Raw genomic sequence first — 26077 nt, forward strand, 5'->3', positions numbered from 1 at the left:
AACAATAAGTAAAATCAGAAAGATTTGACCAGAGTTTTATCTGGTTGATCCTCAATCTGCTGACAATAAAACTATTTTATCAACATCATTATTGAAATGAAATGGTGAGGGGTAAGATCACTAACAACAAATGGGGCCCTGAAGTACAACCAATCTACAAGTGTGGAAGTATCTGTATAAGAAATACTGGATGCCCTTTTAACGCAGTACTGAAGTCACTCCTAAGGTTCACCTTCAGCCAAAGATGTCACAGGTCTATAGGGCAAATGAAGCCCTGGCGGCACAGTGGTTAAGAGTTTGGCTGCTAACCCAAAGGCTGGCAGTTCTGAATCCACCAGCTGCCCCTTGGAAACCCTATGGGGTACTTCTACTGTGTCCTACAGGGTCATGATGGGTTGGAATGAATCAACAGCAGCAGGTTTTGTTTTGTTTTGATAGGACCAATAATAACAGACGTGTGGAATGTGCTTCGTAGTTAAATCATGTATACGACACCAGTGGGTGCACCAGCCCAAAAGCAAAGGCAGGAAGGAACAGGAAAACTGGACGAATGGAAACAGGGTACCCAGGGTGGAGAATGGGAGCGTGTTCACATATCACGGGGTTGGCAACCAATGTCACAAAACAATTTGTGTATTAACTATTCAATGAGAAACTAATTTGCTCCGTAAAGAAAAAGAACAGAGAAAAAAAGAAATTGAAAAGAAAAAAATACTGCCACGATACACAGGACTTGTTAAAGAACTGAAGGGTGACAGACAGCAGGAAACTTAAGCAGCTATTATAAAATGCTGAAATAAGGTAGTCACAAGCAGAAAGAGCAAACGAAATCCTTCAAACACACTGACAGATGCTCATTCTGAAAGACAAGGCAAAGAACTATCCTACATACAGCCAAAACCAATCTGGTAAGCAGCTGTAAAGAACACAGCTCTTTTTTTAAGCAAAGGCTGCCTAAACATTAACGAAGAACCATTTATATTTTACTTAAATATCTATGCATTGCCTTCCAAAAGAGTCAACTTGAGAAGTTATACTTATCTTCACAACGGCAGGGGTGATCAAATAAATTATTGCTGGGACACCTATTTCTTGAACTGCCTTCAGAACTCTTTACCATAAAATCACAGACATACACTATTTTCACCCTCAAAAGGTATTTCTTAGCTTTATTACCCATGATTTTCACCGGTTCTGACTCCAAATGAAACAGAGCTCTAGAACTGAGAACCTTTGAGATTAGATCCTCATTTTATAAACAAGAAAACAGAAGACCAAAGAGATTAAGTAACTTGTCCAAATTCTTTCAGCAAGTTAACGCTAGGATGTATCTGCTCACCTGACTGTGGTCATACTGCTACATCACAAGACATCTAACCTGTGTCAGAGATTTGGGGACACCATGAGTATTAAAAAAAGAGCCCTGGTGGCAAAATGGTTAAGTGCTTGGCTGCTAACTGAAAGATCAGTGGTTTGAATCCACTAAGAAGCTCAGTGAGAGAAAAGACCTGGTGATCTGTGCCCATAAAGATTACAGCCTAGGAAACCATAGGGGCAGTTCCACTCTGTCCATGGGGTCGCTATGAGTCAGAATTAACATGAGGGCACACAACAACACCAATATTAAAAGGTTCCTATGTGGAACAAACAGTTTGTGCTCCGATTGCTAACCTCAAGGTTGGCAGTTAGACCCCACCCCACCCAGTGGTACCTGAGAAGAAAGAGCCCGGTGATCTGCTTCTGTTTACAGCCAAGAAAACCCTATGGAGCAGGTCTACTCTGCAACACACAGGGCCTTCATGAGTCGGAATAGGCTCAACTGTAACAAACAACAACATGGGTATTAAAGGATGTGCTATCAGTTCAAAAAGCAGCTTCAATAGAAGAGAAATTTATACAGTGTTTTGAAGCTGCTATTCTGAGGCAGAGCATCAGATATAACTGTGTGCTCAATGTTTCTGAATGACTGAATCCGATGTATACATTAAAATATTGGTCATAGTACTCTGCAGTTTGTCACCCCACATATTTCTGAATTTTCTATCTAGAAGCTGGTCACATATAAACTTTTCAATTAGGCAACTGAAAAATCAAAAAGAAAATTCTTTGTTCAAATATTTTAATGTTCCAATCCTCATCCCTGGTCCCACCTTTAAGAGGATTCTGCATCTGGTTAATGTCCCCTTTAGTACAAAAAGAAACTATCCGCCCTTTTCATTTTCTAATTCTACAAGCAGGAATTCTAAAAATACACATATTCTATGCAAAACCAAACTCATAACAACCCTATAGGACAGAGTAGAACTGCCCCATAGAGTTTCCAAGGAGCGCCTGCTGTATTTGAACTGCTGACCTCTTGGTTAGCAACCGTAGCACTTAACCACTATGCCACCAGGGTTTCCATTTTATGTAAAGTGAGGAAAAAATTATTAAAATATTTAAGGATGTAGGGAATTAAGGAACTAGAAGAATAAACTTCCCTGATCCAGCTCTAGGGGTCATGTTAAACCCGTTGACCTGGAATGGCTTCCGACTCATACCGATCCTTTAAGACAGAGTAGAACCACCTCACAGAGTTTCCAAGGAGTGCCTGGTGGATCTGAACTGCCGACCTTGTAGTTAGCAGCTGTAGCTCTTAACCACTATGGCACCAGTGTTTCCACGCTAAGGTTAGATTTTAATATTCAAATTTCTTCAAAGCTTATATTACACACAGATCAACAGATGTTTTCACTGCTTTAAAACGAATGGAAGGATGTGGGGTTATAGTCTTTCTGCTTTCTCTATTTTCCAAACTCTCTAATGCTCACATATTTATTCTCATAACCCAAACACATATATTAAAATAACAAAAATAAAATAAATGTTCACGTTTGTCACTTTTTATGGAAGGAAACGACCCAAGAAAAGTTACCGTATGTGTTACACTAATACCTTTACGTAACAAACGCTTAAAAAAAAAAAAAATCCCCTTAAGATACCAATACCATGCCAAAACGACTGATTTCTTTTTTAAAGGATGGTGCAATGCCACTATGTTGAAAGACGACTAACACAATAATCAGTATAAAAGGTAAGTGAGAAAAAGTTTCCCGGTACTGCCACCACAAGACAACATGTAGCCTTCATAAGCACATAATACAAAAATCAACTAGGAGCCAACGTTTAAATTAAGCATTTTCTTTTCCGAAGTATTATTTTGCTTTTTACTTTTAAGTGCTGAAATGAATCCTAATAGTTGGCAAATACCAAAAAGATTGACCAAAGCCCAAACCTGGCACGGCGTTTTTAATTGATCTCTAAGACTTAAAAGCACGGGCGTCATAATTGGTTCAGGATTCACGTCGCCGTGAGAGGGCAAAAGAAGCCGATCCTACCCTCGAAACACTTGGCGGGGTAAAGAAAGTCGAGTCTAGGTGAAGAAAGCAGGAAGGGCTGAGCAGGAAGAGCTGCGACGCAGTAGAAAGTCGTGAGTCCCCGGAGCGAGCCCAGCCCTGCCCTCCGCACCCGGCCCCTCCGCCACCACCCCGGCCGCATCGCCCGGCCCCCGGCCCAGGCACACCTGCCAACCCGCCTGGTACGCGTGGACCGCCTTCTGGACCCCGCGCCTCGGCCGCGCCTCCCCCAGCCCGTTGGCCGCGCGGGAGGCGAGAGAAGGGTGGGCTCACCAGGTCCCTCCGGGCTGGACGGCGCCGGGGGCCGGTGGGGCGGAGATCCGCACCCGGGGTCCCCCTGGGCAGGCTCCCTCAGGTAATCCTCGAAGCGCACCTGCCGGGCTTCGCCGCCAGCCCCAAACCCCCACAGGCGGTTGGCCGTGCCCCGCAGCAGGCGCCCGCCCTTCCCAGTGAACGTGGTCAGGTACTCCATGCTGCCACGGGGCAGGCAGCGGGGCAGGGGCCGAGGAAGACGACGGTTTCCTCGGCGGCGGCCGCACGGCGCGCACCCGCCGGCCAGCCCGACCCGACCCGGGGGCGGTGGCTACGCGCGCCTCACAGGAGGGGGGAGGGGAGGGGGCGTCCCTCGCTAGGCCCGGGGGCGGACCATCTGGAAACTCCGCGTCGGGGGAGCGGAAGCCGGACAAAAGTTTGTGAAAAGTTTTTCTTGTTGCTTCCAAACTTCGATCAGGAATGTAACTAACTGAGCTTTCAAAGATGTCTCATTCTGACTGGAATGGAGGGAGGTTCGGAAAGAGAGTGGTTTGGAAGCAGGTCAAACCCAATTCTATTCCTCCCCCCTACACCCGCTCGGCTCCAGTGGAACAGGCCCGCCCCGCCCTGCCCCGCCCCGCCCCGTCCTGGACCCGACCGGACTGTCAAGGCTGCTAGGGAAGGGAGAGGAGGCCTAGCCCGGGGGCCGAGGGCAGCAGGGCATAAAAATAATACAAAAATTACCCCCGCTGGAACTGGTATAGGGTTCAGGAACCCGGAAGATGTTAGCAAAAGTTTCTTTGTGTATTGCGGATGGGGGGTGGGGGCACAATCCACATAAAACTTTTGCAGCTTGTAATTTTGGGGGGGAGGACGGGTAGGTTTTAACCTAAGACTACAATCATAGTCAAAACAGAATCCAACTCAGATAAAAATGCTGCTTATGGGACCGTCTTTGTAAAATAAGGCATTAATAGTCATATTTTAAGTTTACTGTGGCATTATGGGAAACCCTAGTGGTGCAGTGGTTAAGTGCTAGGCTGCTAACCAAAGGGTCGGCAGTTTGAATCCGCCAGGCGCTCCTTGGAAACTTTGTGGGGCAGTTCTACTCTGTCCTATAGGGTCGCTATGAGTCGGAATCGACTGGACGGCACTGGGTTTGGTTTTGGTCTGGTGGCATTATGAACTGAAGTTCCCATAACCCATTGCCGTGGAGTAGATTCCGACTCATAGCGACCCTATAACCAAGGGGGAAAAAAAAAAAAAAACACTGCCGTAGAGTTGATTCAGACTTATAGCGACCCTATAGGACAGAGTAAAACCAACCCATAGAATTTCCAAGGAGCGCCTGGTGGATTTGAACTGCCAACCTTTTAGTTAGCAGCCCTAGCACCTAACCATTATGCCACCACGGTTTCCAGAACTGAAGTTAGTGTTTGACATTCCCTGAATCGAGTCCTGTAAGACAGTAACTAAAGGCTTTAGTTTGCAGGGCTGCCTTTTAGGGACCAAGAACCTCATCCTCCTTTAGGCAGAGAAAGAGCAATGACTATTGACAGATATTTACTTCCCAATTTTGTCCCTGTGAGTTCTGGTTATTCTTTACTTTCTTGTCTGTTTATAGCTCTTTTAATTTCCCGAGCATTAAGTAAATAAATCCTCTTTCTTGGAAACAATATGCAGTATTAATGTATTTGTAGAAAAAGAGGTGAATTGCTCCAAATAATGGAGTACAGAAAATCTTGCAGGGACTTACTTTTTGGCAAACTGCTAAAGATTATCCCCCCCCCACCCTTTTTTAAATCACTTGATCTTTTACCCACCCTCACCATTTTCAGCTTAAATTCTTACTAGGTTGGAACATGTGACATAATGGCGGCCAGCCAGAAAGTTTGGCTGTTCAAACCCACCTAGCAGCTCTGCAAGAGAAAGACCTGGCAATCTGCTCCAGTAAAAGCTACAGCCTAGAAAACCCTATGGGGCAGTTCTACTCTGTCACATGGGGTCCCTAACAACACCAGGTTGGACAAACATCATTCCAACATCAGAGTCACCTTTATACTTGACTATAACAATCCTGGAGCCCTGGTGGCATAGTGGTGAAGACTTTGACTGCTAACCAAAATGTCAGCAGTTCAAATCCACCAGCTGCTCCCGAGAGATCCTATAGGGCACTTCTACTCTGTTCTATAGGGTCACTATGAGTCAGAATCTACATGAAAACACTGGATTTGGTTTTGTAACAATAATTGAATATGTGAGTTGCAGCCCAAGATTCACAGCATCTACGGGAAAGGAGCCCAGGGATCTGCACATCCAGCAATCATCCATGTATTCAGATGTGCTGTTTGGGGAAGCACTGCTCCATACTTCCTTCTGTACCTCTTAAAGACCTATTTGGTAGAAAGTAAGTGGTTCTTATTTATTCCTGAGAATTCCATGTGATAAGGAAGCACTGCCCTTCTTAGCACCACTTGTAAGTTCTCTGAGAGACTTGATAAGCTTTTAAAATTGAATTTCAATGATTTAAGTCTAAGCCTGATTAACTAAATTGAACCTTTTTTTTTTTTTTTTAAATACTTTGCACATTTTCCCAAATGGGACTATTTACCATTTAGTTTGTGTTAAGTATATCCAAAATAGTGTTTGTGTTCTTCTACACCTGATTGAATCTGCACTTTTACATCCAACCTTAGCAGGAATGTATAGCCTACCAATTCAAATACAGGCTTATAGGCATTTAACTCATCATTTTTTTTTTTTTCTGCTTCTATTTCATGGAAGGCTAGAGATGCTAGAGAAAGATGGATAACCTTGATGACTGAGTGCTTTACAAATTTTGATTTAAACTCAGCTGAGTCCTAATGTCTCCAAAATCCGTTTACTCATATAGTCAGTGCTCTTCTATTTATCTATATTTGGTGTCTGAATCATTACTATTCTCCTGAAGTTACCAAATACCCAACCCCAAAACCAAACCCAGTGCCATCGAGTCAATTCTGACTCATAGCGACCCTATAGGACAGAGTAGAACTGCCCCATAGAGTTTCCAAGGAGCGCCTAGCAGATTCGAACTGCTGACCCTTTGGTTAGCAGCCGTAGCACTTAACCACTACACTGCCAGGGTTTCTGAAGTTACCATTTGATGTCCTATGGTTTTCTGGGTTATAAAGAAGGTAAATCAACATATTTGAGTGATGTATTTGGCAGGGGAAGTTACCAAATATGTTGATTTACCTTCTTCATGAGCCAGAAAACCATAGGACATCAAATGTGAACACTTATTTTTCTTCCCTTTTTTCTTCATATCTACATATAAGCTCACTTGCATACCCTGAATCATTCTTAGCTCCTGCCTCAGAGGGAACAAAACTTGTTGCCATTGAGTCAATTCCAACTCATGGAGACGCCATGTGTTGCAGAGTAGAACTGAGTTCCACAGGGTTTTCTTGGCTATAATCTTTACAGATGCAGATTCCCAGGTCTTTCTTTCTTCTATGATGCTGCTGGGTGGGTTTGAACACCAACCTTTAGGTTAGCAGTTGAGCACAAACTGTTTGTACCACCAAGGGACCTTTGCCTCAGAAGGAAAGAGATCCTTATTCCTGTCCATAACTCTCTCCCTCTACTTTGGTCCCTATCCCCTTATCCTACTTATATCAGTCACATTAATTCCTCCCATCCTTAAGAAGAAAGTTTCATTATAGGCCACCCCTGCCTCCTCAAGCTACCCTTTGTCTCATTTTTTAACAGCTGTATTGAGATAGAATTTAAAATCATAAAATTTGCCTGTTATAAGTGTACAATTCAGTGATTGTTAGTATATTTACACAGTTGTGAAGCCCTCACCAGAACTTTTCTTTTTTTTAACATTTAACATTTCCATCACACATGGAAAAAGAAACTTCTCACCCATTTGCAGTCACCCACCCCCTATCTCCATCAGCAACCCTAGACAACCATTAATCTATTCTGCATCCATGGATTTGTCCTTTATGAACATTTTATACAAATGGAATCATACGATATTTGGTCTTTGGTCTCTGGCTTTTTTCACTTAGCATAATGGTTTTAAGGCTACTCTATGTTGTAGAATGTGTCAGTACTTTATTCCTTTTTACTGGCAAATGATATCCCATTGTATGCATATATCGCATTTTATTTATGCATTCATCAGTTAATGGACATTTGGGTTGTTCCCACATTTTTTGCTATGAATAATGCTGCTATTAAAAGCATTATTGGACATGTGTTTTCATTTCACTTGAGTATATACCTAGGGTTGGTGTTGCTGGGTCTTGATGGTGTCTTTTGAAGTGCAAAAGTTTTTAATTTTAATGAAGTCTGATTTATCAATTTTTATTTTTACTATTATGCTCTTTGTGCCATATTGAAGAAATCACAGCGTAATCCAAAGCTACAAAGATTTACTACTGTGTTTTCTTCTAAGAAAGGAGCCCAATTCCTCCACTCTCTCCCCCTCCAAAAACCAAACCTCGCCCTCAAGACAATTTTGACTCAAAGCGACCCCAGGAATCTACATATCCAGCAATCATCTATTGTTCAAATATGCTGCTTAGGAAAACACTGCTCTTTTATAGTTTTAGCTCTTACATTTAGGTTTATGACATATTTTCAGTTAATTTTTGTTTATGATATTGAAACCCCTATCCACCATAGTAGTTTGCTCCAAGCTGCAGCCCTTGCAAACCGCAGCCACTAACTGCAGTTTGTATTTGGCGTCAGATCTTTGGTTTGCCGACCAAGATCGTGAGCCATGTGCAGATGTGGAGAATCGTGTCCTTACCTGATACTGAACCTGAGCATCACCAGAGGGGAGGATATTCTCTGGCACACAGTTCAACCCAAGCCCTGTTTGCAAAGCAAGAATTCCCACAATGCAGACTTTCTATAAAGAGTGACTTAGCATAACTCAGCACCCAGATCTCCAAATTTGGGCATGGGAGGACTCAGGGTGTAGGGTTTCAGGTGCCAATCCCTGCCCCCTGGGGACTCGAGGACATAAAATATTTCTGATCCAGTCCAGCAAGGAGCGCATGGTCTTTCGGATGTTAGGCCCTGTGTTGCTCCTCATCTGCACAGACAATGAATTGCCACTTTCTGTTTCCCTTGCAATTAGCATCTGTATTTCAATCGACTAACAGGACAGGACAAGAACCTGAGGAATTCAGTTACAGTATGAGAAAGGAGTATCCAAATATATCTTTTTATGTGTGGATATGCAGTTGTCCCAGCACCATTTATTGAGATGATTCTTTCCCCCAGTGAACTGTCTTAGCATATTTATAAAAATTCAATGCATGGTTGATTTGCCTCCACAAACCGCTGCCTCTTTTGCCATGCAACCAGAAGAACTGAATGGTGCCAGCTACCATAACTGAACATTTTGATCAAAGATTCTAAAGAAGAATCCTAATCAAAAGGGGGTAAAATGTGGAACATAATTTAAGTTTTCACAGAATCCAGACTTTCTGGAGCCATGGAAGCTGGATAAACCCCCCAAACTATTGCCCTGAGATAATCTTTAACTCTGAAACAATAAACCAAAAAATATCACCTGAAGCCTTCTTTAAACCAAGAACAGTCTAGCTTAACTAGTAAAGAATGTCTTCCATGAGCATTGTGCTCTCTTAAAGAACTTAAAAGATCCCATATAGTGGGATCAAATTGTTAACAGAAGCTCGAAAGGTTAGCTAAGAAGCTTGGGGGGAAGGAAGTTTATGTCAATAAGGAAGGAACAAACTGGAAAAGGAGGTTGGGAATGGCTGCACAATTTGATGAATGTAATCAATGTCACTGTATTGTACATGTAGAATTTGTTGAATTGGTATGTTTTGCTATGTATATTTTCAACAACAATAAAAAAATTTACAAATTTAAGAAGTTAAAAAAAAATCAGTTGACCATAGATGTTTAGGATTATTTCTGGACTTGCAATTGTTTCATTGATCTGTATGTTTAAACTTATGCTAATACCACTTTTTTTTAATACCACTGTCTTGATTACTGTAGCTTTGCAGTAGGTTTCGAAATTGAAAAGTGTGTGTCTTCCAACTTTATTCTTCATTTTCAAGATTGTTTTGGCTATTCTAGTTCCTTTGCATTCCACATAAGTTTTAAGATCAGCTTGTCAGTTGCCTTAAAAAAGAAAAAAAAAAAAAAGTCAGCTGGGATTTTGATAGGGATTGCACTGTATCTGTTCATCAACTTGGAAGGTGTGATTTGATGAATTATTTAGTATGGCCTTTCTTGCCATCGTCTTGTAATTCACACCCAGGTGACTGCGCAGGGATGTGCGAATAAGATAATTGTGGCCCACCAAGGGAACTGGTCAATTTTACCTTAAAAGAGAGCCAATTCCAGAGCAGAGAGGAGATCCCACCACCTGCAAGGATTGAGACTGGCAGGTGAGACCCACAGGAGATGGTGCAGTGGGCTTCCCAGCCCATGGAGGGAGAAAGTGGAGTACCTTTGGGCAGAGACTGAGGGCCAGGGAAAAGCCCACACCTGACCCATTAATTTGGGACTTGCCAGCCTCCAACCACATGAACCATTTCCTTTATATGGTTCGTGAATTCTGTGAGACATCGTAGCAAATTAGGGAACCCAAAAACGGGAGGGAGAGTGCTGAGGGGAGAGGGAGTAGTTAATGTTAGAGATCATGGAGTGGTACAGCAGCTTGGGAAAGTTGGACATTTGGGACATATTTAATGTCTGCCTCATAGGATGTCTTTGTGTTGATCCTTATAAAAGAAATCATTCATTTAGGAAGTAGTGCCATTTTAACAATATTAAATCTTCTGATTCATGAAATGGGATGTGTTTCCACTTATTTAGGCAAGTCTTGTACTTCTTTTGTTAAATTTACTTGTATTTTATTTTTTGATGCTAATGTGAATGGAATTATTTCCTTAATTTCATTTTCAGGTTGTCATTGCCAGTGTATATGAAAAAAAAAAAAGATTTCTGAATACTTATCTTGTGTTTTAGGGCTGTGGTGGAATTGTTTATTAGGTCAAGTAGTTTTTTAGCGGATTCCTTCAATTTTCTATATATAAGATCTTGTCATTTGTGACTAAAGATAGTTTTTCTTTTTCCTTTTTAACATGGATGCTTTTTATTTCTTTTTCTTGCCTAATACTTGTGGTTAGAACATTGAGTATAATACGCTCACTTCTCACTTATTGACATGGTTAGGTTTCAATGACCAGGTTGTTATGTAATAATTGGAGTTACACAAAAATGGAAGATAACCACAGTAGATCACAAAATGGAGGATGACTACATCATTACATAACTGCCAAATTTTATCATTCCATACCTGCCAAACCACTGAGAATCAGGCCCAGCCAAGCTGACACATAACCATCACAGCCAGCATTACTCTTACCTCGCATCTCGGTGTTCGTTATAACCAGATGTATGTTGCCAATGCACAAAATAGTCAAACGGTATGCCTTTTACTATTGTCATAAATGTGAAATGTCGGATAATGAGATAGCCATTAAGTGAGTTTAGGTGTATTAAATCTCTCTTGGAAGTAGTACAACCAGAATGCTCATTAGAAGCAAGGAGGTCAAGACTTCATCTCACATACTTTGGACATGTTATCAGGTGGAACCAGTACTTGGAAGAGGACATCATGCTTGGTAGAAGGTCAATGAAAAACAGGAAGACCCTCAACAAGATGAACTGTCACAGTGGCTGCAACCACAGGCTCAAGCATAACAATGATTATGAAGATGACACAGGACCAGGTGGTGTTTTGTTTGGTTGTACACAAGCTCACTATGAGTCGGAATTGGCTCAAGGTCACCTAGCAACAACAAAGATGTACTAAACAGAAGCTGTGAGAGAAGACATCATTTTTTTGCTCTTGACTTTGCGGGGGTGGGGGAAAAGTATTCAATCTATTACCGTGAAGTATGATAGCTGTGTTTTTTTTTGTAGATGCCCTTTATCAAGTTGAGGAAGCTCCATTCTATTCCTAATTTGTTAAGAGTTTTGATTATGAATGAGTATTGGATTTTGTCAAATGCTTTCTCTGCATCTGTTGCAATGATTTTTTTTCCTTTATTAACATGGAGTATTACATTCTCTGATATTTGTACATTAAACCAACCTTGCATTCCTGGAATAGATCTCACTTGGTTATGGTGTACAATACTATTTATATGTTATTTCATTTGGTGTGTTGGTATTTTGTTGAGGGTTTTTGTATCTATATTCATGAGAGATATTGGTCTGTAGTTTTCTTCTCTTGTAATGCCTTTTTCTGGATTTAGTATTAGGGTAATACTGACCTCTTAGCGTGAGTTGGAAGGTGTTCTAACCTCTCTTTCTTAGAAGAGTTTGTAAATGATACCATGTTTCTCCTGTCAGGTTCGCTAAGGTCAAACAGTTTGATAATATTTTGGTGACAGTGGATGGAAACTACCACTTTTACACATTAGTGATGGTAGTGAAAAAGAGTGGTACAACCTCTAGAGGGCTATTTAGCAGCCTCTATTCACATTCCTATTTTTTTTTTTTTTTATTCACATTCCTATAGGGTCGCTATGAGTCAGAATCAACTCAACAGCACTGGGTTTTATTATTATTATTATTATTCACATTTTTAAAGCACGTGTCCTTTGACCCAGCAACCTCACTTCTTGTCATCTATATACTCAGTCATGTATGAAATAATGCACTTTTCTATTTAAAATAGCAAAATATTTAAAAGAATCTTAATGGTTACTAATGAGCTGTTTAAATAAAATATGACATGTATATATATTGAAATATTAAATAAAATATGACATATATGTAGTGGAATATTATTTAGTCATTAAGAATAATAGTTCTTTCACCACTTGTCTGTCAGTTTGTCACACTGTGGAGGCTTCCATGTTGCTGTGATGCTGGAAGATATGCCACCAGTATTTCAAATGTCAGAGGGTCACCCATGGTGGAGAGGTTTCAGCATAGCTTCCAGACTAAGGCAGACTAAGAAGAAGAACCTATCTACTTCTGAAAATATTGGCCAGTAAAAACATTATGAATAGCAGTGGAACATTGTCTGATACAGTGCTGGAAGATGAGCCCCTTAGGTTAGAAAAAAGTCTGCCAATGCCCAATCTCTCCTTTCTCAAATGGCAGTGGGTTTTTTTAGTGGGTTATAAATAAATGAAAAAAATTAGAACATTTTATTTCAAATTACCTCCATATTTCCAAAAACTCAAGCTTCTCAAGAGGAAAAAAAAAAATGGAGAGCAAACCACAGAGTTGTTCTGAGGGTAACCAAAACTTTACTGAACACCTACTATGTAACAGAGTTTCACCTGTGTTTTCTCATTTGATTTTCTTGAAAAATACCAAGCTAAGTATCTTTTTACCCATTTTGAAGACGAAGAAAATAAAGGTCAGGGTTAGAAGGCACTCAGAATATAACTGGAGAGGAGCTGCCCCTTGAAAGTGGAGTCGAACTTAATGGGGTGGATGGAGTAAAGCTTTTGGAACCTTCATTTGCTGATGTGCCATGACTCAAAATCAGAAGAAACAGCTGCAAACATCTATTAATAATTGGAACATGGAATGTATGAAGTACAAATCAAGGAATATTGGAAGTTGTCAAAAATGAAATGGAACAGTCGAAGATTGATATCCTAGGAATTAATTAGCTGAAATGGACTGGTATTAGCCACCTTGAATTGGAAATCATATGGAAATGGGAATCAACTGGAAGTCTACTATGCTGGGAATGACAAGTTGAAGAGGAACAGTGTCACATTCATTGTCAAAAAGAACATTTCAAGATCTTTCTTGAAATACAGTCTGTCAATGATAGGATAATATCCATACGCCTGCAAGGAAGACCAGTTAATATGACTATTACTCAAATTTATGCATCAACCATCAACACCAAAGATGAAGAAATTGAAGATTTTTACCAATTTCTGCAGTCTGAAATTCATCAAACATGCAATCAAGATGTATTGATAATAACAGTGATTGGAATTCAAAAGCTGGAAAACAAGAAGAAGGATCAGTAGTTGGAAAATATGGCCTTGTTTAAAGAAATGATGCTGGAGATCACATGATAGAATTTTGCAAGACCAACGCTGCAAACACCATTTTCAACAACATAAATGGTGACTATGCATGTGGACCTCGCCAGATGGAATACACAGGAATTAAATCAACTACATCTGTGGAAAGAAAAGATGAAGAAGCTTAATATCATCAGTCAGAACAAGATCAGGGGATGACTGTGGAACAGACCATCAATTGCTCATATCTAAGTTCAGGATGAAGCTGAAGAAAATTAAAACAAGTCCACAAGAGCCAAAGTATGACCTTGAGTATATCCCACCTGAATTTAGAGACCATCTCAAGAAGATTTGACACACTGACCACTAATGACTGAAGACCAGATGAGTTGTAGATGACATCAAGGACATCTTACATGAAGAAAGCAAAAGGTCATTTAAAAGGCAGGGAAGGAAGAAAAGACCAAAATGGATGTCAAAAGAGACTCTAAAACTTGTTCTTGAGCATAGTGTTGCTAAAGCAAAAGAAAGAAGTGATGGAGTAAAGAGCTGAACAGACTATTTCGAAGGGTGGCTTGAGAAGACAAAGCAGAGTATTATAATGTAATCTGCAAAGCCCTGGAGTTAGAAAACCAAAAGTGAAGAAGACACTCGTCATTTCTCAAGTTGAAAGAAGTGAAGGAGAAATTCAAGCCTCAAGTTGCAATACTGAAGGATTCTATGGGCAAAATATTGAACAACGCAGGAAATATCAAAAGAAGATGAAAGGAATTCACAGAGTCACTGTACCAAAAAGAACTGATCAACATTCAGGCATTTCAGGAGTTAGCATATGATTAAGAACAGTTGGTATTGAAGGAAAAAGTCCAAGCTGCATTTAAGGCACTGGGGAAAACCAAGGCTCCAGGAATTGACGGAATACCAATTGAGATGTTTCAACAAAAAGACACAATGTTGGAAAACTCACTCATCTCGGCCAAGAAATTTGGAAGATAGCTACCTGGCCATCTGAGTTGAAGAGATCTGTATGTGCCCATTCCAAAGAAGATGATCCAATGGAATGTGGAAATTATTGAACAATATCATTAATATCACATGCAAGTAAAATTTTGCTGAAGGTAATTCAAAAATGGTTACAGCAGTACATCTACAGGGAGCTGCCAGAAATTCAAGCCAGATTCAGAAGTGGAACAAGATATCCATTGCTGATGTCAGATGGATCCTGGCTGAAATCAGAGAATACCAGAAAGATGTTTATCTGTGTTTTATTGACTATACAAAGGCATTCGACTGTGTGGGTCATAATAAATTATGGATAACATTTCAAAGAATGGGAATTCCAGAACACTTCATGGTGCTCATGTGGTACCTGTACATACACCAAGAGGCAGTCATTTGAAGAGAACAGTGGAGACTGTGTGGTTTGAAATCAGAAAAGTTGTGTGTGTCAGGGTTGTATCCTTTCACCATACTTATTCAGTTTGTATGCTAAGCAAATAATCCGAAAAGGTGGACTATATCAAGAAAAATGCAGCATTAGGATTGGATGAAGACTCATTAGCAACCTGTGATATGCAGATGACACAACCTTGTTTGCTGAAAGGGAAAAGGACTTGAAGCACATACTTATGAAGATCAAAGACTACACTTTCAGTATGGATTACACCTCAACATAAAAAAAATCCTTACAACGGGACCAATAAGCAACATCATGATAAACGGAGAAAAGATTGAAGTTGTCAAGGATTTCATTTTACTTGGATCCACAGTCAATGCCCATGGAAGCAGCAGTCAGGAAATCAAATGAGACATTGCATTGGGCAAATTTGCTGCAAAAGACCTCTTTAAAGTGTTAAAAAGCAAAGATATCACTTTGAGAACTACGGTGTGCCAGACCCCAGCCATGGTATTTTCAATTGCCTCATATGGGTGCAAAATCTGGACAAAGAATAAGGAAGACCAAAGAAAAACTCATGTATTTAAATTATGGTGCTGGTCAAGTATATGCAAAGTACTATGGATGACAGAAGAATGAACAAATCTGTCTTGAAAGAAGTGCAGCCAGAATGCTCTTTAGAAGGCAGGATGACAAGACTTCGTCTCACATACTTTGGACATGTTATTAGGAGGGACCAGTCCCTGGAGAAGGATATCATACTTGGTAAAATAGAGAGTCAATGAAAAAGAGGAAGACCCTCAAAAAGATGGATTGACACAGTGCCTGCAATGATGGGCTTAAACATAGCAATGTTTTGTGATGATGAAGCAAGGCTGGGCAGTGTTTTATTCTGTTGTACACTGTTGCTATTCTGACTCATAGTGACCTTTTGGGAGAAGAACTAGGTGGCTGCCTTTTGGGAGGAGAACTAGGTGGTTTCGGGAGGGTTGAGAGGGAGATTTAATTTTTATTGTGTGTACAATGTGCATATGTCACCTATTCAAAAATGGTATTTTTTAATAAAAAATAAAAGAAAGAAAATGGACTTTATTTCAATAAGCCCATTCTATTTTGTAGGTGGTTGCTAGACTGTCCAATGTTGAACTGGCTTCCAGTAAGCTCCTGCTGAAAAAGCAGTTGGGATAAACTACATTTTGCAAACATTAGTAAGAAACATGTAATCTGTTCTTTCTTTTAAGTTCTCTATGAATTATTATCCCCATATCAAGACAGGTCACCTGAAGTCAGTGTCTCTATCTCTGGTCTGAAAAACAGTGTTACCTCTTCATTAAGAACATGGGCTCTGAGCCAAACAGGGTTAGATTCTTGCTCTGTGATTGGAACCAACTGATTTAGTATCTCTGTCCCTCAAGCTTTTCACCTGTAGTGTCCAGAAGTCAGGAGACTGAACAAGAGTGTGTACAACATGCTTTCAGAACAGTACCTGGAAGTGTGAGCTATAATGTAAGTGTATGGTCAAGTATTGCTCTCTTAATTTAAAAATCTAGTAAAAAAAAATTTCAAAGAGACCCATCCAAACACACTGCTGTCGAATCAACTCTGACTCATAGTGACCCCATAATGTTTCCAAGGCTATAAATCTCTATGGAAGCAGACTGCCACATCTTTCTCCCACGGAGCTCTGGTGGTTTCGAACTGCTGACCTTTCAGTTAACAGTTGAATGCTTTAACCTCAAAGAGACTAAAAGTCATTAAGCAATAGAAAAGGCAAGATAACTCTACTTTTTGGGGGAAAAAAAAAGATGGCCATTGTATTTGAAGCTTAAGGCAAGGCAATAACATTTATTGTCTGATTAATGAAAGTCCGTGTCAGTTCCTCATAAGGATTTGCTAAGTGTGAGCTATAATGCTTCCTATCAAAATACATTACTGAGTTACACTTTTATTGTGGTACTTCTGATGTTTATTGAGGCTTAATACAAGAAATAGCTGAGGGAGGAACCGGCTGTTGAAGACATTACATGTTATGTTGTTATCCAATGTGTACTTAGTTTAAAAATATTTTTGACAGGTACTTACAATTTCCTGTCAGGAAAAATTCTTATGAAGGACCGACATGGGCTTTGATTAATCAGACAATAAATGTTACTGTCTTGCCTTAAGTTTTAAATACAGTAGCCATCTTTTTTTCAGAAAGGTAGAATTATCTTGCCTTTCCCATTCCTTAATGATTTCTGATCTCTTTGAAATTGTTAGTAAATTTTTAAATTAAAAGAACAATACTTGACCATATACATATACATGGTAAAATAAAAATTAAAAAACAGAAGGGTATATTATAGTAACTCTCTCAAATCCTTTCAGATCCAATCTCTACAATGTGTATGCATGCTTCTGAAATTTTGTATGCATGCCAGATTAAAGGTATAAGTGTGTATATAGTGGGTATGTTTATCCCTTTCTTTTTTAAAACACAAATGGTAGCATATTGTATCCATAGTTTTGCACAAGTATTTTTTCTCTACTTAATTTATCTCAGAGGCCTTTTTATATCAGTTTATACAAGATCTCTTCCTTCTTTTTATAGCTTTCAGAGTTGACTTTATTGTTGTTTGTTGAACAAGGTTTTTATTGTTAGTTGCTAGAGAGTTTAATTATATTGCATTAACTTCCAAAAAAATGTAGGTATTAAAAACTCACTGGAAAGTAGCTAGTTAGGTATTTGGAACCTAAATAGTTGGAACCTTGTACAGTAGTACATTTCTAAACAACTGCTCCTCCAAAGGGTTAAAGAAATTCTGTTCCTCTGTCACCATTTCTAAAAGGAAACATTGTTACTTCCACTGTAGAAATAATGACAACAATGAAATGTTTACTGTTTCTAGCAATACTGCTGACTTATCCGAAGTACAAAAATTTCAAGTAAGATTATTGCTGAAAATATGAAATGCTGCAAAACAATGATGTGAAAAGTAGGCGAACTGCTCTAAATTCTTATAAGCAGAATTTTCTTCTTAAACAGAAGGAATGATATATTCAATAATCTAAAAATAACCTGAACCAGACTGCCTAAAACACAGGTTTTGTAATTTTTCTATTTTCTTATTGTTAGAGGAATTAAACTTTTCATATTTTGAGGGATATGTTCTCTGATCTGTCAGTTTACACTGGCTAATGACTAAAGTCCTGGTTAATGTTCAATCTTCTCTTTTTGTTCCTGCCCCAGCTCCTACCCTATCAGTCATACGCCAAGCTCTCTGAATTCCAGCTTACTTCTGTTTCTTTATCTTTCTGTAAAGATGGCATCAAATGGTTTTTCTATTAGTAACCATTCCCTGGCATACTCCTGGCTCATGAAACCTATTAGGAGTAGTTATAACATTGTACTTGTTACTTTCTGAAAACACCTTTTAATGCAGATAAAATAAATGAATCTTAGGAAATAAAATGGGATTTAAACTGGAAGCAGTGATATAGCATCCTAAGAAAATACAGAGACACTGAGGTATATTTGCACTCATAAGAAACACTGAGGTATATGAGTGCCATTCATCTGCAAACCTTTAAGCAAAATGGTAGAAGTGAGATCTCATTAAAAGGCTAGCTGTATTAATTAACTCAAAAAAGGGCAACTAGATTCCTGAAGGGGCTGAATGGAAAAAAAAAAAATTGTCAAGTCAGGGTAATCATGTAATATCTACCCAGAAAGTATTTATGAGATACAAATGTCACCACTCAGATTTCTGATGCGACAAGCAGAACTACTGAGAGAATCAATAAAATAGACTGGCACTAAGCAGAGATTTCTGTAAGTGTTAAGAAACAAAGGAATGAATCTATTACCTGAGCAGTACATCTGGATCTGTCGCTAAATCTAAAGCCTAACTTGGTAGATTTCCAAATTGGTTACCCATGAAATTAACCCTTTCTTCATTCATAGCTTTAGTGCTCTTTCTCCACTACTTCCTTATCATTTGAGACTCTCACCTGCATCAAGATATTACCTCAGCAGGAGAGTTCGATCTGTTACTTGGGTACAGCCAAGATCAACACATTGAAGAGTAAACCAGAGATCTAATATGGCCTTTCAATAGAATGGGAAAGAGCCTAATACTGATTTAAAAAAAAAAAAAATTATCTTACTAAGTGCCAACTCTGGATATAATCGCTACAAAACCTAAAAACCAACTAACTTCTTCTTTATTTTGAAAATTATCTAAAATTTTTAACTTCCACTTTTGTTAGAAATAACATACATAGGCAGTCAAGTCACAGAAGGACCCAGCAATACCATCATCAAGAATTATAATTAAAACTTGGGTCACACTAACTCACATCAACTTACCATAGAATTATTTCAGTACTATTTTTATATCCTATTGAAGATCACAATTACAATTATATAAGTATAGCCAAAAATACTCCATACCTGGTGTCTTAGTTATCTAGTGCTGCTATAACAGAAATACCGCAAGTGGATGGCTTTAACAATGAAAAATTTATTCTTCACAGTAAAGTAGGCTAAATGTCCAAATTCAGGGTGTCAGCTCCAGGGGAAGGCTTTCTCTCTCCTTTGGCCTTCTCACCAGTCTTCTCCCGGAACTAGGAGCTTCTCTACGCAAGGACCCCGGGTCCAAAGGATACGCTTTGCTCCTGGCACTGCTTTCTTGGTGGTATGAGGTCCCTGTGTCTCTCGCTCTCTTTTTTCTTTTATATCTCAAGAGTGCCTCAAAATACAATTTAATCTTGTAGATTGAGTCCTGCCTCGCTAACACAACTAACGCCCATTCTCCCTCATTAACATCTTAGAGGCAGGATTTACAACATATAGGAAAATCACACAATACCGGGAATCAAGGCCCAGCCAAATTGATACACACATTTTGGGGGGGATATAATCATGACACCTAGAATATTGCAGCTTCTGGTTTTTGGATCAATTTCACTTAGGTCAAGGGGTGTAACCATTTATGCCTAAAGTTGTGAAAACTCAACAAAGTTTTAAAAGTCTTTAGGAGCAATAGCCAATCAAACTCCCCAAAGCAGTCTAATAGGAACTTTATATTATGAAGACAAACATTCTGATTCTTTTTTCACTGCTTGTTTCTTTTCTGCCAACACTCTCTGTAAGCTTGTAGGAGAGTGTGTCCACAGGTGGGACTGCATACATAGCCATGAGCTAGTGGTCTTACCCTCTGTCTCTATCTTTCTAGACTCCTACTCTCTTAATTCTATAATAGGTCTTCACATGTTGCTGCAACTTGTTATTTGTGTTTATTGAATAGAATTTTGATTATCTTTTGCTCTCAATCTAAAAAGTTGATAACTAAAATTTGAATGTGTAATGTACTGTTTTGTTTTAATATGTTAATTTTTATATGTTAACTTTCTATTTTTTTAGTTTTTTTTTATTGTGGTGCAAACATTCACTAATGCAACAGTTTCTAGATGTACAATTAACACTGATTATACTCTTCATATACTCTTCACCTATAGGGTCGCTATGAGTTGGAATCGACTCGAGGGCACTGGGTTTATTATACTCTTCATGCTGTGAAGCCCTTATCCCTATTAACTTTAAATATTTTAAAGTTATATAACCTTTGGTCAATTTTAGGGGAGCATTTAGGTTAGAATCTATTGGAATGAATTTTTCTTTATTTACTCAGTACATTAAAAAAATTATTAGTAAAAGGAAAAGGAAATAAGAAAAAGGGCAAAAATAAATTGGGAGGAACCTAAGCCTGTTGCTGGTTCTTAGATACTTTGATGCCAAATGCAGGTTTCCAGCTTCAACCTGTAACTAGTAATTAGGTAGTTTTTCTTTTCTTTTTTTCCTTATGGGGGAGGAAAAAAAAAATTAGCCTGGGGCTGTGTCACTACAAGACAAAATAGATGCAGCATGGCAATGCAAAGAGAACCTGTCTCTTCAAGTCCACCCATCTCTCCTAGAGAAAGTGCTGGACAGCATACTAATTTTTAATCCATATTCCCCCTTTTCAGCCATGGCACATGATCAGAAATCTGACAAGTGCTGGGTATTATACGTCAAGGGAGGAGAACCTATTCCTTTGCTAAAGGTCTGTGGGTATCTAACTCCTCACCTCCCCATCTCAAACACTGTTTAGGTGATGTGCTAATACCGCCAGGTAAGTCAGCTAAAAAGCAGAAAACATATAGGAAGAAGAACTCAAACACAGACCTAGTAAATCCTTAGATGATCTATTAGACGATCTAGCTAACTAAAAAAAAAAAAACAAAAACCCAGTGCCCTCGACACTCTCTCTAGCTAACTAGATAGGTTTAATGGCGGGGGGCGGGGGGCGAATGTGTATATATATCATGCACTGGTCATTTTCTCCTAGTGCAGATCCACTCTTAACTTTCCGTCCACCCAGAAGGCAGAAGACACAGGAATATCACCAGATTCATAACTGGAGCCTGTGCTGCCCTAACAGGCTTGGAGGAAAGCTTGACCACTACTAGAGCTTTCCTCCAAGGCCCCCTTCCCTCCAACCCAGGGACCCACATGGGTGCTGAGCTGGCTCTACACCAACACCATCAGCAGCAGAGGCATGCAAAACATTTATTGCATGAATTGAACAAGGACTGGTTGGCGGCCACTTTGTGCCTACCCTACTGGATTTTCTGAGAGTCAAGGAAGGAAGGGGAGGAGATGAAATTCTTAAAATAAAACAGAGAAATTAATAACATTCTTAGGCCCTCAGACTGAGCTGGTGCTGCTGCTGGACTGCATAATGTATAAGCACATGCAGTGATGTTTGTTCATTAAACTCTGTACGCTGTGGTAAAATGAAATCTCCCAACTTCCAGTTTCTCCTCTCTTTAGTCCATCCCCAAGACTGCAGCCAGAATAATCTTAAATCCACACATCTAACTGTTGCCTTTTCTCTGCTTTAAAAACACTTCTTGTTCATAGCAGCAACTTACTGTTGATAATGAGAATCAGCTATGGAATTTTTTTTTTTTTTTTTTTTAAGTGCAGAGTCCTCAACTATACCCCAGAGAGCTTGATTCCAGGGTTGGAGGGTGGGATTAAGAAATCTGCATTTTTCTATTATTGGCCATGTTTGAGATCTGCTCCTTTATAGTTCTTTGAAGTGTACAGTGTGTTCATGTGAGTCACACATTAACTTCAAATACAGCCATGAGACTAGTTTTGACAATCACTGAACAAAAGTGACGTATTTGTTTTACACTCACATGTGTAAAGAACATCCTCCGTTCAGAACAGCCTGTGTTTTACATTCTGGGTGGCTCTGTCCCTGCCTCAGCAGCCAAGAATATTACATGCTCCAGAGGGCACCTGGAGGAAACCCTGGTGGCATAGTGGTTAAGTGCTATGGCTGCTAACCAAAAGGTCAGAAGTTCAAATCCACCAGGAACTCCTTGGAAACTCTATGGGGCAGTTCTACTCTGTCCTATAGGGTCGCTATGAGTTGGAATCGACTTGATGGCAATGGATTTGTTTTAGTTGTTGTTGTTGTTGTTTGTTTGTTTCCAAAGGATACAGCTAAAAGATAGTGGAACCTCCATCAGCCTGGATCCCTGAGAAACTATGTGGATCAGAACCCCTCTCCCCAGCTTCAACCTGAATTGGGCATACAATAGGAGCAAGAAATACGTCAAGAAATTAACATGTACTGCAGAAACCCACTGAGTTTGGGGGTTAATTTGGTACAATAACATTAGCTTAGCCTATCTTGACAGATACAATGGCTTTACAAATACTTGATTTAAATTTTATTTTTTATCATGTATGCCAAATTAACACATTGAAAACCACCTGATTTCTGTTGCCAGGATAATGAATTTTTTTTTTCCAGATTTCTCCTGCTAGTTCTATATTCTTAAGACTATTCTGAGATTGCAAGACTTATTTTTTTTTTTTTGAATCATTTAAACTATGTGAAATAAGGCTTTTCTTGATGCTATCCAACCAAAAGCAAACAAATAACAAAACAAAATAAGTTGAGTGCTAAAGCTTTGGGGCTAGAAAGACTCCATCAATTATTCAAAACTTCCAGTTGAAAAATTTCATTTCAAATCAGCCTAATTCTCTCAGCACATATCTTTATATTCAGAAAATATTATAAATTTGAACTTGTAAAAACACATTTATGCAAATAAAATGTCACTTTTATCAGTTTTACATACTGGTTTCATGTAAAACTATAATAGAAAAAAGTTGAATAGGTTGTTTTTAGAGCTACAAAGTTCTCAATTCTCTTACACATAGTGCTCTTAACATATTAACAGCAACATTAACTATTAGACCTGAGAGAGGTCTTGGTGTTTATCTAGTTCAAGTTCATTTTTATCAATTAGGTAGCCAACGCCCAGGGTAGTTAAGTGAGTCTCTCAAGGTCACACACTGGGATAAGAACAGGTCAGAACAAAGCAGGCTTTTCCATGGGAAGTGCTGCCATATGAAGTTTCTGTCTTCTACTCCAGCAGTTGTTACTCTCTCAGTTTACACAAACATTCCCTGCCAGTAGCAGGATGTCCCATAAAGGGTTTTCCAGCTGTGAAAGCTAGGTCAAACTATTTTTGTTATTAACCGTTTGATTTTTGGAGATGCTACCATCTCTCATGTAGGTCTTAGTTCAAGTCTTTGAAATTAGATTAGACATAAATTAGAATTGTCTGTCTCCTACTACTAGCATTCCACAAGGACTGGGGCTTCCTTCACTGCTTAGAATCTAGCCTGGCACGTAGTAGACACTCAGATATTATACCTGTTGAATGAACGAATGAAAAAATGTCCATATTTTCTTTAAATCTGACCCTAACCCACTTTTCTAAAACCCAAGAATCAGATGTAATTAAACTCAGCTTACCCCTCTCTTCATGATTACAGAATTCCAATTATTATCCAATACTTGATTCTTAAAGAGTCATTCTCAACCTTGGATACACATTTTAGGACCACCTGCCAAGCTTTTAAAAATCCCAAAGCCCAGGCCACACCCCAATCAATGAAATGTGGATCTTTAGAGGGTAAGACAAGGCATCAGGGAGGACATTCCCCAGGTGATTTCAATGTGCAGTCACAGTTGAGAATTACCGCAAAGTGCCTGTGACTTCTGTAACACATTTCTTTCTTGTTAGTGAAAATTAAGTCCAGAGACCAGTTAATATTATGATACCATCTTGTGAGGGATCATTAGGCAGTAATAGCAAACACATATCAATTGTTTACCGTGCCAGGTATTGTACTAAGGGTTTTTCATACAGTACTTAATTCTCAAGTCAACCCTGTGAGGAAGGTTCGTGAGCCCCTCTTTATAGACAAGGTTACTGAGGTCAGAGAGGTTCAGAAAGGAGACACTGTCAATCGGGTCAGTGGAGTCCCTCAGGTTTTTTGCTGTTAACTTACTGATTCATCCAGCACGGGCGTTCTCAGTCATGGGGCAATTTTGCCATATAATAGAGTTGCCAGATAAAATACAGAACTCCCAGTTAAGTTTTAATTTCAACTGGGAATCCTCTATTTTTATTTGCTAGATCTGGCAACCCTCGCCCCAGGGAACTTTGGCAATGTCTGGAGACATTTTTGGTTCTCCAACTGAGGTGGCATTATTGGCATCGGGTAGGTAGAGTCCCAGAATGCTGCTAAAGATCTTCCAGTGCTCAGGACAGCCCCCACAGTAAAGAATTATCCAGCTTCAAATGTCAATAGTGCCCAGATTGTGAAATCCTGATCTACAGATGTTGGGAAAGATTAAGCACACACATAACCATATCGTGACTTTGGCAACTTCTATAACCTGTTTTACAAAAGCCTTATGTTATCCTGTGTCTAGCTAAAATAATATTGGAGATCCTTTTACACTTGTGCTTTAGTATGCTGTGCGTGGAGGCAGAATGCTTCTATTGATCCTGATACCTCTCTATCTCATTTACAGAGAAGATGGGAGGGAGGCTATCGCCATTCTCGACATGCCTTTCTGCATTTTCTCTTTCAGCCCCACATTTTCACTTACAACTTCAAAAGCTATTCAGTCCCAGTTAAGACATCCTACCCTCTGAAGCTCTCTTTGCACCAATTTGGCTTAGCTGCAATTAGCACAGAGAAATCTGGGACTGAAAGGAAGGTGTGATGAAAACCCATATGGCAAAGGGAGGAGATAGATGCATGCAAAATAGTTTATTATTAACAGAATGATGCTTCTTTAGCTAGCAAATTTTTATGTTGTGAATGCCATTAGCATAATGGCATGTATCTAATAACTTGTAAAGTTACACTACCATGCACGCATGAATTTTACCTCAACGCTTTTACAGAGCATGCACTATTAGTTTGTCATGAAATAATCGAAGCAAATTGACTTTACAATACACACATTTTCTAGTTTGATTTTGGAATGTATTAAGTATGTTGGGTACTCTTTCAAGTACACTGATCAAACAGGGTGTAATTAGCAAAAACAAAAAGTTTAGCTATTCCTTCAGCCATGTGAATTTAAACACTGAATCAAGTAGTAGAACTGTTGGCAGTTCGAATCTAGCAGGTGCTCCTTGGAAACTCTATGGGGCTCCACTTGGTCCTATCAGGTTGCTATGAGTCGGAATTGACTCGATGGCAACAGGTTAGGTTCCCTGGTTTACCCTTCTTAAATATAACTTTAATACAATCACTTTAGGGTGTTTGTCAAAATTAAATTGCAAGGTAATAGATGTTAATCTTATGTCACCAAAGATATAGACTGAGTTACTTCTCAAAGTAAAGAGCACTTGCGAATTCATAGTTTTAAAAATATGTACTTACTTCTATTATTTTTAAACAGAGGATTACTCTGCTTTAAAACCATCCTACTCATTTTATTGTCTCTCACAAAAAGAAGAGACCAAGAGTTTTGGGTGAAAAAAAAAAAAAGAGGGGTCCACTTATTCTTAAGGCTCCAATTGGAATTATCTGCATTAACAAGGAGGTTGATGGGTGACACAAATGGTTT

At 39.3% G+C, this 26077-nt stretch overlaps 1 protein-coding gene across 10 annotated transcripts in view; it reads right to left on the reverse strand.

Moving 5' to 3' along the window:
* Window positions 1-26077, reverse strand: part of OXR1 (oxidation resistance 1) — a 488381-nt gene that overhangs the window by 86176 nt on the left and 376128 nt on the right. For 2 of the 10 annotated variants that reach the window (XM_049854291.1, XM_049854294.1), the window contains exon 1: window positions 3669-3956. The exons of 5 other annotated variants lie outside the window; for them this stretch is intronic. In XM_049854291.1, the coding sequence (XP_049710248.1) occupies window positions 3669-3867 (199 nt within the window). In that variant the 5' untranslated portion in view covers window positions 3868-3956. 3 more of the 10 variants (XM_049854293.1, XM_049854297.1, XM_049854298.1) reach the window with 3 other exon arrangements.

This window comes from Elephas maximus, chromosome 15 (genome assembly GCF_024166365.1).
Source record: "Elephas maximus indicus isolate mEleMax1 chromosome 15, mEleMax1 primary haplotype, whole genome shotgun sequence".
Classification (NCBI taxonomy): domain Eukaryota; kingdom Metazoa; phylum Chordata; class Mammalia; order Proboscidea; family Elephantidae; genus Elephas; species Elephas maximus.